Below are 15,747 nucleotides of genomic sequence, written 5' to 3' on the forward strand. Positions count from 1 at the left end.
ACCACCCTAGTCACTGGAGAAAAGACCATGCTGTAGCATCCTAATGAACGGTGAAGCTTGTGCGTTCAGCCTGGGCTTTTTGTGGATCCTGGAAAGATTTTGCATCTCAGAGGCACAGTCCCTCCTGAAGCTCCCTCTGGGGTCATGAAAATCCCTAACAGGCTAGAGCCTTCAGAGCATATGACAAGCATGACGAGCAATTTCAGGTTTAGAAATAATCCAGACTTTGTTGTTCATTGTACTCCTTGCACTCATTTATAGAACATTACAGTCTTCTAATGTCAGTTCTAACTTTGTCAAAAAGATATTAACAGGTACCTTCACAAAACTGAGGTTGCATAGTTTTGCTTTCGTTCCAAATTGCCATTTGCACTGGGTATCAGCATCATAGATCTGACCTGGCAGTTTATCAGGGTATTTATATTGTCCTGTTTGTTTAGGTTCATCAATCAGGCAAGCAGCTTGAGCTGTACTATAATGAGAACGTATATTTATTAATCATGATGTTGAGCTTTTTAATCAAAAAGACTTTTATTTGCTACAGAACAGCAAAAAACATGCTATTGCATACAGTACCTTTCACGAGCATTGTAGGCATGAACTGAATGAGAATACTTGCTGCAGAAGCCAAGAGATGTTGACTTCTTGTTGGTAGCCTGACCTGCAAAGTTTTAAGAAGCAGGAATTCCCAGGCTCTAGGATTATGGTAATATTAGATGTAAATGGTGTCAATTTCCTATTCTCCCTTCCTTATGTAAGTGTAACCAAGAGCAAGAAGATCTCCCTAGACTACAATTTCCAGAAGTGGACCACAGGATCTGATGCAGAACCCACATGTGCAGTGTCTCATTTCTGCATTTTCTGCATGTGAAAGGCCATACAAAAAGGCCACTGAGTTTTAGTTGAGAGACCAATCAGCATTGTGTGTTTTTGGCTGATGGCGCACGTTAAAGCCAAAATTGCATATTATTATCCATCATTCTTCTTCCTTAGTGCTTGTGGTTCCATGAGTATGGAAGTTCAGTCTACCTACAATTTGCCTTCCAACTATGCATCTGTTGGGCCATAATAAGTGCTTGAATGCCCCAAAGTGGATTAATAATTTTCCTACAGCAATATTACTGTGGCAGAGAAAATCGCTCAAAATTCTGTCATCTTTCCTTTCCCCTAGTCAGGTAAACCCAGGGCCGGCGCTTCCATTAGGTGACCCTAGGCGGTCACCTAGGGCACCAGGATTCGGGAGGCAGCATTTTGTGCGCTCCCCACGCAGCGCACGGAAACTTCTAGTTCCGTTCCCGTCGCACCGCCGAAGAAGGACCCTCTGCCGACGTGCCACGGAAAATAGCAGCAGGCAATTGAGCAGTTCGATGACTGCAGCTATGACTGCAGCATTTCAGCAGAGGGTCTTTCTTCGGCAGCATGATGGCAGTGAAACCGGAAGCTCCCGCGTGCCCCGTGGGGAGCGCACAAAATGCCGCCCCACAAATTCTGCCTAGGGCACCAGAAACCCTGGCGCCGCTCCTGGGTAAACCAGTTTGGTATCTAAATGTCCACTCCTATATTCAATGACAATGTGTGCATATTATGCCATTGTGGGTTCATATAATAAAAGCAAGAACTTATGTTGCAGAGATTGCAATTCCAGTGATCGTAAATGCTAAAACTAAAGGCTGCTCCTTTATCAGCATACATGGTTTGTACCAATGTGCTAGGGAAATAATGGGATACCATTTTTTTCAGCAGCTCTGTAAAACATGCTTACTGAAGGCACGACCATCAACTATGACTAGGTCAGGAAAAAATCCACAAATATTCATTCATTTCATGTCAGCACCTCTTTTATATTCACTTTTCACTGATATTCTAGTAAATCTGTTTTGATAAAAACGTTTGGGGTAAGAACGAAATGGAAGTGAACATTGCAGCATATTCACAGAGGATGAAATTCATTCCTATGAAGAGAGCCAGCACAAAGGCCCACAATACCACTTATGTCCCACACAAACCAAAGTTTGTGGGCTCATCTGGTACATTGATTTTGTATTGGTCTTTTCCACAGAGATGAAATCCATACCAAAGTAAAATTTTAGTTTCTAGTCATGAGTATTTGCACCAGAAAGCCAATTCTAAGAGTTGCCACCCTCCTCTGGAAGATCCTGACTTATATCTGACCTACCTGAGGAATTTATTGAGATACTGCCTGCTGCATACAGACCAGGAAAACACCCCATTGTTTCCTGTAAGCGTGGGAGACATAATGTTACCTTCCGCTTTTCTACAGGGATTTCCTTCTCCATCATGAATCATGCCAAAGCTAGAGAGAGAACCACAAATGAGTGGGGCACTCGAAACAAAATGCCAAAAACAAAAGACAGCTTTTAGGGGGAAAGAAACGCTGTTATTTTATATCAGTAATTCTATCAACAAAGTCCACTAGTCAGAAATAAATGAACACAACAATGGTCACTAGTCAAGCCCAGGTTAACAGAGACTGAAATTTATTCTTGGAGTACAATACATGGAACTGGACAAAGAAGGTTGAGTTTCAGGGGAATTCTAGTTTGGCGAGGCATCAGGTGTTCAAGAACATAAATCAACCCCCCAGGCTGCCGTACACAAATACCAGAACATCATCATGTAACATCAGTGTCTCAGCCTGCTTAATAAAGTTATCTTTCCTGCACATCAGTTTGCTAATGAAACAATTATCATCTACCAGCTGTTTGGTGGCCCATGCGAAATAAGGTGGTGGGCTCATTCCTCTACTCAGAGGATTTTTTTTTTCCTCACACTGAAGAACCTACTGCAATTGCTAAACAAATGCAACACAATTGATGTGGACTGAGTTATGGTAGTGGCGAATCGAACTCTCATTCACAAGTGGGCATGTTAAATCTGCAACACAAATCCATGGGTTCAGTACTGGCTCCACTGAATTCAATAGCAAAACTTCCACTAACTGGGGCCAGAATTTCACCCCATATGTCTCTTTTCAGCTTATAAGACTGTGAATCTTAACAGTCTATTTGTAGAGAACCTTTATCCTGCCACTTTAATTTGAGGAGGTAACCAAACATATTCAACTACAGTCAAATACGAACCAGCATGCAACAGAAGCAGTGTGTCTAGTGGATAGAGCACTGGACTGGGGGTCAGGAGGCCTGTTCTATATAGGTACGTCTACACAACATTGTAAACTCGGGTCTGGGAATTTGCTTGCACGTGCATACTACATTGTAAACTTGGGCTTACAACTGCTGGATTCAGGTCTCATGGCTGTGCTGATGCATCCATACTGCACAATGACAGGACTTGGACCGGAGTCACAGCAGAACTTGGGCTCTGACTCATCCCCCCAGCAGGATCTTGGCACCCAGGCCTTGAGTGCTTGCTAACCTGAGTCAGACTGATTTGTGCATGGATGGAAGGGAGGCTTAGGCTCAAATCTGAGTCAGAGCTCAGGCTTAGAGTGCCTCTGCCACTGACCCGATCTGGGACCTTGGGCGATTCACTTCTCCTTTCATTGTCCTGCTTTCCCATTCCTCCCATAGTACATCTTGTCTGTTTAGACTGTACCTTTTTGGTGAAGGGAGTTTCTCTTACTAGATGTTTTGCCAGATGTCTAGGCAATTGTGTCCTGATTTGCACAGGGGAGGTACTACCCCCATATAAACAATAATAAAACAACCATTAAAATGCTAAATGTGGAATTTATGGCTACACAAAAGTTAACAGTTTCAGATCTTTTTATTTCTCTACATTCTATTTATTTTATATACTGTACATCTGAGAATTTCAGTGTGTTTTGAATAGAAATCTCATGGTCTCCTACTTCAGTTGGTGCATTGGTGGTTTTGAGCATGTAATTTGTGTGTGCAGTGGAGGGAGGGAGGACTAGATGCTCAGCTGCTGTAAATCAGTGTAGGCTCACCATACTGCTTCCACCAGCTGAGGATCTGGCCCTGCTGAGAAATACCATTCACTCAGCAAATGGACAAAAAATCCCAGTTGAGTAAATATTTTATTAATAGTGGAATAAAAATTTAGTTCACTTGCTTTGCAGCCAAAGAATCCACAGATTTAATGCTCAATGACACAATAGACCATAGACTCCCCAAAGAGCTATTAAATGCTCAGGTAAAAACGTAAACTATTAAAAGAAGACCATAAAAATGTATAACAGTAATAGCCATTCTCAAGGAGCCAGTGTGATCTACCAAGTATATAATACACATAGTAAGAAATCCTTATTTTAGTATTTTCACAATAAACCTCAACAACTTCAGAACAATCACACCAGTTTATCAGATACACACTGTGTGCTTTAATGAATCCAGTATTTATAGTCAGGATCATTAGGGATTAGAAAAGCAGCAGGTTTTGGACAGAGGTCTGAACTTTCCCCAAGACTGGAGGTTCACTGTGGAGAGAGGAGCAAAACCAAAGTTCAGACCTAGATCTGGGTCAGTACTTTCCCCTAATTTCAATGGGACCGAGATCAGGGGAGAAGGCTGGATCAGATAAGAGACTTGAAGACTCTGAATGCACAAGGGACTGCGCTGACTCCTATGAACGCGTACTGGTCTGTCATGTGAGCAATACTTTGAAATGACCGGAATTTACAGATGTTCTCACGGGGTATTGTTTGCTTTTTTGCTCTCAGTAGTCTTGAATAATGGAAATTTGCATATAAAACCTATGTTAAAATAAATGAAAATTCTTGCTTAAAACTATTATAAACTGGGGATTAGAGGGCCAGATTCTCAGCTGCATTTGTGCTTTGCACTTCTCCAGCAGTACAAACCTGCCCTAAAGTTGATGAATCCCGCTACAGGAGTATTCTCCCTGTACAGGGTAGGGAAATTCCATTGCATAATTTCATTCAGCCTCATTTCACAGAGTGATATAGGCCACTCATTCCTATAATGCACAGCTTTGCAAGTTATGCGCAATGCATGCCTATGAGCAAAACTAAACTAGATACACTTTTTCATTTACAGATGTTCTTCCTACCTGTGAATCACCATTTCACAAATGCAAATCTTTAGAGTGTACTTGGAGCTGTTAATTAAACGGCGATTACATTAGTAGTAACATTGATTTTCAGAAGGAAGTAATATTAATATTTAATTTAATATTGCCTAATATTAAAGTCCATTGCATTTATATGATGAAATCTTGTATTTGTTTCAAATGCACTTTCCCGCCTAGTATTGCTACCTGATTGTTAATAAGATCATCAGGCAATACTTCAAAGGATGGTTTGCTTCCATGCACCATTGCTGCCAAATTCTCTTTTTCCCATACAAAGCTCTATCAGGAACACAAGCTTGGATGAATGACAACAGGGAAATTTTCTACCTGTTATTGCAGAATAAAGGTGGCACACTTCCCAGGATGCTAGATTTATTTAGTTTGGAAAGACATCCTTCCTGTCAGGATGCAGAAATACAGAAGTAAATCAAAGAGAAGCCAAAGAATATAAGGATTAGAAAAGCAGTAGAGATGACGAGCAAAACTTAACAGCTATAAATATATTATTTAAAAGAGAATGAAGAAAACAAACAAGAAGGAAAGAGAATTAAGATAGGAGAAGAATAATTCTAGAATAGCATGCCATGGGCCTAATTCTCCTCTCACATTTGTGAATATCAGAAGTGACTCTACTGAAGGCAATAGAGTTGTGCTGATGTAAGTGAGAAGAATCAGCCCCTATATATTTTACTTATTTGGTCCCATTGAAATCACTGGCAAAACTCCCACTGACTTCATTAAGAGATGGATTATTCCCTAATTCCTTGTTTCCCTTCAGATGTACAGAAACCTGTGAAAGGACCACTCATGTAGACATTAGGTCATAGTGTATGCTGTAGAGTATATTTATACAATGAAAACTGAATGGCCCCAGTTCACTCATGCAGAATCAGAGGGATTCATGTAACAACTGAACAGCGAATCCAGTAACACTGTCATTGACAAAGGAAAAGTTCTGAATAGATGCTCTATGTCAACATCTAAGAGAACAGAAGATGAATGGCAGGCACCTAATGTTAGTGGCAGAAGATCAACAGATCTTAGAAAAATGGGAAGAATTACTACTATAGAAATGAAAGTCCAGTGGAAATACCTGCAAGAAGGTGACAAGTGGCCTGGGAACCTCTATAAAGACTACCTTCCACCAAATCATCCCCTAAATGTGGAGGAGTAAGAGGCAAAGGAGGATGGTAGGGAAATGGCGTCTAAAACCTATGAATCTCAGGATCTGCTGGGACAGAGACGATCCAATCACACACAAAGGGGCTGTTCCTCCACATTGCTATCTGCTGTGTCCCTTTCTTCTCTGGCAAGACCCAGCAGTCAATCCTCCACCAGGACAAGATCTCCCTCCCTGGGAGAGTATACTCATGCCATACAGTTACTTCAGGCAAGATTCACTTCGGCACACCTATCAACTAGAATAGCCAGAACAAGAAGGAAGAACAGCATCATGGGCATCTGTTCCTCCACTTACCACTCCAGGATACTCCCCTCACATCCCAGGGAGCCCTAATTCTTACTCAGTAGAGGAGATTCCATAGACTCCTACAGAGGTAAGAATAGTGACATGGAAGTGGCATTGATCCCCCTTTTTGTATTCCGCAGGCAAGATATGCCACAGAAGGGTCTCCTCAACTCACGGCAGCTGAGTGGATGATCATGATTTAGACTTACAGTGATTACAAAACATGACACATCTATTGTATTCTAACAGGATACACATATAAAATGGGAATAGAATCCAGGAGTTCTAACAGTCTCCTGTTCTAGCCACATGGCCCCTCTCTGTAAATGATCTAGAAAATTTTTCATTGGGGTATCAGCTTTTTCATAATCGCAGCAGACATTCAATTTCCATTCACTGATATGTTTATCTATAATATAGATACAGGAGGAAAAGATTTATCTATAATATATATGGGGGAAGGACTCACGAGAAAAATAGCTTACTTGTGTCCGGATTCATGGGCAATAGTAAAAGCCAAGCCAAGCCCTGTATCTTCATTGATGGTACAGCTACGGTATTTACTGCACATGCCACTAATAGGGGCAAAGCCTGGGGGAGGGGGAAAGGCAGAAGAGATGTTATTTCAAATACTGTAAGATACATACATCTCATTGTGATGGATATGCTTTCGTGAGTACATGCTTATTTTGGTGTGTGGGGAAAGTTCCGTTCATGGAGCACCAGGAATTGTAGGCAGACCTACATTTAACAAAAAAAGGAAGTTGTCCATAGAGAAGTGCACATATGTGTCTATACACACATGTATATATGCACACACTGGGCCCCATCCAGAAGGAATTCATTCTGCAAGTGCTGGCCTACACAAGTTTTAACTCTGGCTCATTTTTAGCACAGATGACTCAACGTCAGTCAAGTCAGCTGAGAAAGCTATTTAAAAGGGGACAGCTCCTTTCTGAAGGTCACTCCCTTTCTGAAGGGAGAACAAAGAAGGTTCATGTGGCCCAGATGTATTTTTGAAATGCAAAATGAGATCAGTGATGGAGAAAATTCCCAGAATGCAGTGGAGATCCTAAAAGATGTCTTCTGTGGCCAAAATACTGGCAATTTGATTTTTTTTTTAATTTTAAGTTTTTAAAACACTCATATAGAGCTTTTCAGAAGATCTCAAAGCATTTCACAGTCTTTAATGGGTTTATTCTCCTAGCACCTCTGTGAAGTAGGAAAGTGCATTTAGCCTCTCTGTGCCCAAGTTTCCTAGATGTAAAATGGGAATTCTCCCCATTTTAGAGGTGGAGAACTTGGGCATGGTGAGACTAAAAGACACGCTCAAGGTCACACAAGAAGTCTGTGGCAGGGCAGGGATCTGAACGTGATTCTCCCAAGTCCTAGGCTAGTTCCCTAATGGCTGGACCATCCTTCCTCTCATTAACATCTTACTTTCCACCTTGACTATTCCTTTACCACATCTTCAAACATTCTCATTAGCCACAATACTGGGATTGCCTTTTTTTTTAACAATCAAGATGCTGTCAGTTGACATTCATCAGTTTTGCAAAGCGTATTTTCTTACCATACCTAAAGTGTCACAGGGTTCATTTTTCCAAGAGCAGATATCAAATCCTGTAAGCAAGATGGCATGGTCGTGACGCTTTCCGTTCTTTCCAACCAGAGCAGATTGCCACTGACAAAAGCTATTTAATGACTGGTCCGCGTGATGGTTGATCATTAATCCACCCTACAGATATTTCATAGACACAGAAATAAGATGCTTCTACCGGCAGCTGAGGAAGGTGATTGAAGGAAGAAGAACTGGGATCGGGGGAAGGGGAATTACTTTAGTTAGTTATATGACCAAATGTGAAGAAATGTCATCCCTCCATTTCCTATGTCACTATGTATTTGACACACCTCCCTGAAATGACTATTTCAAGTCAATCAGTCAATCATAATTATAAAATGAAGCTGAAGAAACTCAGGCCCAGTGATATTTTCAGGCACAGATGGAGATTAGATGCCCAATTCCCAAAGACTTTCAGTAGGAGTTGGACACCTAACTGTGTCTTTGAAAATCCCCCACAGTGTTTCAGTAGCAAGAGGTGATTCATAAACTCTTTTAAACTTTAATTGCAATGTGAATGATTTCAGGGCTTGGCTTCCCCTTTTGGAAATCATTTCACTTGTGAATTTGTGCCCATTTCGGTTTTCACTGGGTAATATGCATGAGGTACAAGTGTCTTTGATCTCTTGATTTGGTTTTCTTGATAAAAATATGTCCTAGATGAAGAACTACTAAAGGCAACAGCCCTTATAAAATATTTGGGGATTCCATAGTAATAGTCAGAAACACTGAAGGTAAAGGGGGAATTAATTAAACTCCTGGCTCTATTATTAAAAAAAAAAAAAACTAGGAGCAGTGAAATATGGAAAATGTAACATCAAGGGTTCTGGTGACATCATAAAATCTCACACTTGACCCTTGTGGTTTATAATGTCATGACAAGCCGTCAGTGGAATTTCCATTGCATAGCATGAGCTTGTCCATATATTCCCTGTGAACACTGTCAGATACACTCTGCTACAAAAGAATAATGACACCACTTACAGGCTCTTGTTCCAAAAGAAGAAGGCTCACAACAATGATGTTTATGTCGCTTCCGATTGTTCCATCTTTAAAAAGACTAGAAACCTGCATGAATATGTAAGAAAGGGTAATAAATAAATACATCTGTAATAAAAATAGAGTAAAGATAATTAATGGGTTATCATGACCTAACTTTCAATGACAGTCAAGAGCAGGGTTACTCAAACAGGGGTCGCTGCTTCTGTAGGAAAAGCCCCTGGTGGGCCGGGCCGGTGTGTTTACCTGCCTTGTCCGCAGGTCCATCCAATCGCGGCTCCCACTGGCTGCGGTTTGCTGCTCCGGGCCAATGAGAGCTGCTGGAAATGGCGGCCAGTATGTCCCTTGGCCTACGCCACTTCCAGCAACTCCCGTTGGCCCGGAGCAGGGATTTCTAGGCTGGAACATGTGGACTTGCAGAAATCGATTTAACAAGCCGAGTTTTTAGTATTGCCAACTTTTGTGATTTTATCACAAGTCTCACCAAGTTGGGTGTTTTTCTTAAAGTCCCTGCTCCTGGTTGTCTTGTAGGTTATCCACAGCTGTAGATGAGTACAAAACCAATGGCACTTCAGTTACACCAACTCTTACCATGTTCATAACTGTTAAGATATATGTGGTTACATTGTCCTTGCCATGCTTCTCCAACATTTTTTTATCCGCTACAACAAGCGTTTCCACATTCAGACTTCCATTTTTCTGGGGTTTAACAGCTGATCTTTTGAACCTTGCTGAACTTCCATATTCGTCCGATAGGATGTATGTATCCTCTGTCGGTGGCTTAGGTGTGTCTAAAGAGAAACAGAACACAGTTTTGGAAAGGGTTCAAAACAGGTCATTTTTATGAGCAGTTCGGTTAGATAGTAAAGTACCTGGGGAATAGAGCCCTAAATGAATTTACAATATTGTGCAAGAGCCAGGTATTGATTAATATGGCCTGTAAGATGGTGAGTTCTTCTAATACATTATTAATTAAGATCTGATTCATTCTTCTTTAAGAAAAAAAACTGAATACAATATGCAATTCAGAGGAAAGAAATAATCTAGCAAAATGAGTTTCATATGTTGCAGGGGAAAATACTTAGTATTTCTGCCTGAATAGCTATATTCTATTTGACCATTTTGTCAACTTCTTGCACATTGTACATTGACTGCAAACACAGCGTACGGGCCAGATTCTGCCTCCCTTAATAAATGCTTCCAAATAGGTACAGAAACTAGATATGCTGCAAAAGCAGAGTTCCTGTGTGCCTATATTTTGACTGGCAACAGCCCCCCATGGAGACCTCTACATAGATTACTCCTGCTTGGAGCATAATATTCAGAGAGTGAAAAATAATGACCATTGCTGGATCAGAAGCCATGTGCATAAACATGTGGTCTATACTACCTGAGAAATAAAGCTTGCATGCCTTCTACTTGTGTAGGGAATGACTGCAGAGTCAACCTTTTCTCTGGGTTTTGAGGAAGCCAGAATTAGGGCAGAGAATCTTTGTTCCATACTTTTCCTGCTTATGGATTTTCTTGCATAAGCCTATGTGCCCCTGGCAACCAGAATTCAGCCCATTGGTCACTATTTGAAAATGCTAGTTAGATAACAGGAGTTGTCCTTGCAAATCTTTAAGGCAAAAGGGATGAAACATGAAATGAGCAATGATGCCCCAGGTAATTAAAAAATGTAACAACCACCTTTGTCTAGAAGCCCTGCCTGTGACTGTGTCTGACAGTTGCTCCAACAACAAAATTAGGTTGGTATCTACCTCCTTCTTGGTCACACGAGGACACCAGGGATCCAAGGGAAACAGGACGGTAAGTAGGGAAGCTTATTTGCATCAGTTGTCTATCCCCAAATCAGTTTCATTTACGAATCTTCTAAGGCAGGCCATCTCAAAGCTGAATAAATTATGCTTAGATGGAGCTTTGATCTACGGCCTCCCAGGGCTTGTGGTGGTTGGAATGTTATACTTGTTTAGTTGTTACTCAGACTGTAAATTCTTGGGGGCAGGGAGTGTGGTCTGTGGTTGTACAGCAAGTAGCACAGTGGGGTCCAAGTCCATGACTGGGGCTCCCAGGCACTACAGATATTACGAAAAGTAAATAATAGTAATAAATGCTGACTATCCTTAATATTCTAAGTGAACAAGCTGTAGGCAGCAATATGCTGGTTTTGAGCAAATATGAGTTGTAGCAATGCAATATCCCTAGTGATTTACTTCTGAGAATTCATTTAATCAGAACTATATTTCAAAACATGAATGAATGAATGAATGAATGAATGAAAGATATTTTAGTTATAATATCAATCAAGAATTATTATCCTGTTAACAATGCAGAGAAGTTTCCTCTTTTGAAAGCATGTAAAACCATGCATCACCTAACAGCGAAATGCATAGCTTATTTCCCATGTAGAGCAATTCCGTGATTAGGAGGCAGTACAAGTGGCTTGCACTTCATTCACAAGAAGTATCTTTTATATTTGCCTTTACTGTAGGTGGCTCTCATCAGCAACACATCCAAGACTCATCTCCACTTTGCACCTGCTTTACTACTACTAAAAGTTATTAAGCAGCAGCAGCTCTTCTCAAATATGACTTATGGAACATGATCTGTTCAGCTCTTGTGCTTCAAACTATTTAGCCTGTGATGACATATCTGAAAGATGGCTGACTGGCTCCTCTCATGCTTACAAACTGCACGCTCAACACAGCTACTAAAGAAAGTTATAAGGGTTAAGCTTTAAGTCTTCAAGCATATATCTCTGCAGGCAGCACCGTACTAATAATCTCTTTTCCTATACTGCAAAAATGGATTGATTCTGGATCAGAGATTAATTAACCCTGTTGTATAGGCCATCTACAGTTAAGGCTGCCTGGGGCATCCCATTAGAAGATCCTGTTTTGGGGCTGAAATTATCCATGTCAGGTGTCTACATGAGACTGAAATGTTTTGGAGCGTTTCAGCTAAAATGGTTCACCTGTTTCCAAGAATGTGGTAAAGGAAAAATACATTGTTTTGCCTATAATAAAAAAATATTGTAAAACCATGTCATTGAGAAACTCTAGAGCCACCACCACCATTGGTTGGAGCCCTTCTGCCCATGACATGCCTTTTGCCTGTGCTACCTTAATTCAGCCCCCTTGTGCATATGTATTATGCTACAGGCTTTAATTGTATCATCACATCCTATTTTTTTTCCACAGGACCCCTGCCTCATTCAATGCCCTGGATGGACTTGTTTTGGGGATGTATAATGAAGATGGCTGTTGTATGTAGGACCCTTTGCTTCATTTGTTGCAGAAGTTTAAAGATCTGTACTGAATGAGGCAGGGGATGGCAGGAGGAGAAAGGAAGGTCTCGTGTTTAAGGCTGTTGAATGCTGCCCTGGAGAACTGTGGACTTTCAGTCCCTGCTCTGAAGGCCACTGTCCCTGCTCTGCCACAGAGTTCTTTTGTGATACTGGGAAAGTCACTTACATCAAACTTTTCACAGGTGGCCACTAACTGTGTGTTGCTCATTTTATATAGGCCTATCTTGAGGCCATGGAGCTGAGCACCTATTGAAGTCAATGGAAGCTGCAGTGCCAAGTACTCTGAAAAATCAGGCCATGGGTGCATCAGCTTGGGTAACCAAAATTAGTGGACATTTTTTAACCTCAGCTCTCCATCTTCAAAATGAGGACAGTGATACCACCTAGTTTCACAAGACCTTTGTGAGGATTAATTAGTATTTGTGAAACACTCTGCCACTATAGCAATGAACACCATAGAAAACCCATGAGAAAGTTAGTAATTCTGTCTTCAAAGCAGAGTTTGAACAGTGTACAGTGAACAAGGCATGGGGCCCTCGATTGAACAATGAGACGAAAATAAAATATTGAATAGTTTCTCATTAAGTGAGCACTGTCCATCATGTGCACTGAATGAGGCAGGGGTCTGATGGAAAAAAACTGCAAGGGATCATATAATTAAAGACTGCATCATAATGCGTATGGACAATGGGGCTGGACTTTGGCTGTCTGAGCAACTATCATTCTAACATTTCCTAACTTCTGAGTGTTTGACTTTGCAGCCTTAACTTTCTTTCAACATAGTTTTCAGGCGTTATTTATATAAAAGTCTTGTTCCTGATTCATGTAACCCGCCTTATTCCTGCACGCAGCATCATTAAAGTCACTGTGCTTGTAAAGTCTTAAATTTAATTCAATCACTAGTACAAACATCAACATAACTGAAAGTTTAATTTTGTGCACTTAACATAGGGGTGCTCAACCTGGGATCGCAAATAGATGTCAAGTAGCAATGGCCGTCCTCCTCTTCCTATATTGCTAAACAGGAGGGAGCCATAGCTATATCCAAGCTACATGAAAAAGTAAAGAAACCACTGCTTTAACAAACAGTGAAACTTATTCAGTAATATAAGCAACTACGTACCTTCAAAGTGTAACCAACCCCCGTACAGCACCGCCTTTCCTCTTTCAGTACCATGTTTGGATACAGATTCAGTAAAGTACCATTTTTACTTTCAAAATCCTGTTAACTTTAATTGCACGAGCATTAACCACAAGTCCAAATTACTCCTGCTGTGTTGTCCCCTTGAAAGTACAGGGAGTTGTGCGTCCTTTCTATCCCTTACGTGAAAGGATAAAGGCCCACTGATTAGGACTTTAGCATAAGGGCTGGGAGACTTGGGTTCTGTTCCCTACTCTGCTATAGATGCCTTCTGTGACTTTAGACAAATAACCTACCTCTGCACATCTGGTAAAATGAGGAGAACAGTGCTTTCCTACCTCAAATGGGTGCTGTGAGGATAAATGTATTGACTATTGTGAGGTGCTAGGGTACTACAGGAATAGGAACCATATAAGATAAAATGGCCAACGTGGAAGAGCCTGGAACTATCTCTGTCAAAGCCATCAATATCATACTGGTTTTGTAATCAGTGAATGACCTTTAAAAAAATGCCCTGATGGTCATGGAAAATGAGAAGACCATGAGCTAATGAAATATTCCTCACATCACTTTCTAAAGTAGCCCCTGCTGTCTGCCATTCACATTAGTCATTGTATAGCAGTCAAAAAAAAAAAAAGGATTGAAACAGGATGACCATGGATTTGTACAAGAATTATGTTCTGGGGCTTCTTAGACTACGGGAGATTCAGCAGGAAGGGGAAAGAAAGTAGCAGAGAGACCTGCAATATTGAAGAAAAACATGAAGTGATTGAAAATATAAAGATTTCTCAATCTTTAAAAGGGTAATTCTCAACCAGATCAATATTTTCCTGCAGAATGCTCAGAGACTTTCACTCCCTCCTTCACTTTTCTCTTCCCATTTTCTCTTCTTCTCTTCCCTTCTGTGTGTTCCTCTCCCCTCCATTCAAGAACCTTTTTTATTTTCCCATTCAAAAAGGAACCCTCTTGTTGTCCCCAAACTCAAGTAGGAATTGGGGAGGACATATGTAGGCTGATGCAACTTTTTCAGTTACTGTTTTCAATTGCTGGGGCTCTAGTCATGAAACTCAAATGAGAGGCAGATCAGCTTCCAAACAGAATCAAGTGAACATAAGAAGTATAGCTATAGGATTCTTGAGGAGCTCCTAAATATTCTTCAAGTTGAGGGCCTAATGAAGGCCTCACAATGAACCTTGGTAGGATAATGTAGTTTCAATACATTTTTAAGAGGTGACTCCAGAATTTTATTTAAACAATTTACTTGGGAGGTTCTTGTTGAATCATGTCAGTTGCTGATGACTTCATTATCAAATGGTGGATTGTGAAAGACCTATTCCCCCTCCTTTGCCAAATCATTGATTCCTAATGCTCTTCCTCCATCTTTCAGACTAATCGCATATCTCAGATGAAGAGAAAATAGAGCAGGGAGTTGGTATTGGTAATTGTACAGAAGATGTGGTGTTAAAGTACCAGCAGAAAAAGGAATGGCCCATCAAAAAATAAATCAGTCTCAAGAAAACCAGAGTGAGGGATCATCTAAGTTGAGCAGCACATTCCTAAGAAAGTCACTCATTGATTTGTGGTGGAGTTGTAATAATAGTGATGGACAGTGCCATAAACTTAAATGCATGATCCAGCTCCTTGTATCTGCCCTCCATTTTGGCCATTTCCTCTGTTAGCAATACTATTTAAAATACACAGGCCCCATCAGAGCAGTGGCTACAAACCACACTAAAAGAAACACCTACAAGTCTCTAAGAACTACTATCTCAAACAAAGAGAGAAAGTTTCCTTACATACATTTCTTTCGACGTCCACAAAAATGCTGCTTTTGAAACCTTCCATGGTGGTAATCATTCGCCTGATCATGATACTTGTGGTGTGTGTGCTTTCTGTGATGACCCGGGGAAAAGCGATAGGAATTGGAATCTACTTTGTACCGGTGCACTTTCTCCTCTGCTGTCCGTTTGTATAATACATGAGGGTGATGTCCGACAGGTGATGTGTAGTTGTGTTCCTGTGCTAAGTGCTGAGGTAATGGAGATATAAGGAATTCGTTCTCCTGCATTCTTATCAAACCTGACTAAAAAAAAAAAGGCACATTAAAAAAAAAAGAACATCATATTTTGCAGTTTGACAACAATATATTTATGTCCACTTGTCAGCACTAGATTCCT

The 15,747-nt window shown here is 40.8% G+C and overlaps 1 protein-coding gene across 1 annotated transcript in view; it reads right to left on the minus strand.

Moving 5' to 3' along the window:
* The window catches only part of ADAMTS18 (ADAM metallopeptidase with thrombospondin type 1 motif 18), a 61,954-nt gene extending 46,447 nt beyond the window's left edge, over positions 1-15,507 (minus strand). Inside the window, exons 1-7 of the mRNA XM_032768121.1 lie at positions 15,367-15,507; positions 9,714-9,913; positions 9,108-9,191; positions 8,081-8,240; positions 6,988-7,093; positions 2,177-2,314; positions 319-472 (exon numbers count right to left, since the gene is read on the minus strand). Coding sequence (XP_032624012.1) covers positions 319-472; positions 2,177-2,314; positions 6,988-7,093; positions 8,081-8,240; positions 9,108-9,191; positions 9,714-9,913; positions 15,367-15,439 — 915 coding nt within the window. The 5' untranslated portion in view covers positions 15,440-15,507. The remainder of the gene's footprint in view (positions 1-318; positions 473-2,176; positions 2,315-6,987; positions 7,094-8,080; positions 8,241-9,107; positions 9,192-9,713; positions 9,914-15,366) is intronic.
* Between the last annotated feature and the right edge of the window lie 240 nt (positions 15,508-15,747).

Source organism: Chelonoidis abingdonii, chromosome 19, assembly GCF_003597395.2.
Source record: "Chelonoidis abingdonii isolate Lonesome George chromosome 19, CheloAbing_2.0, whole genome shotgun sequence".
NCBI lineage: Eukaryota > Metazoa > Chordata > Testudines > Testudinidae > Chelonoidis > Chelonoidis abingdonii.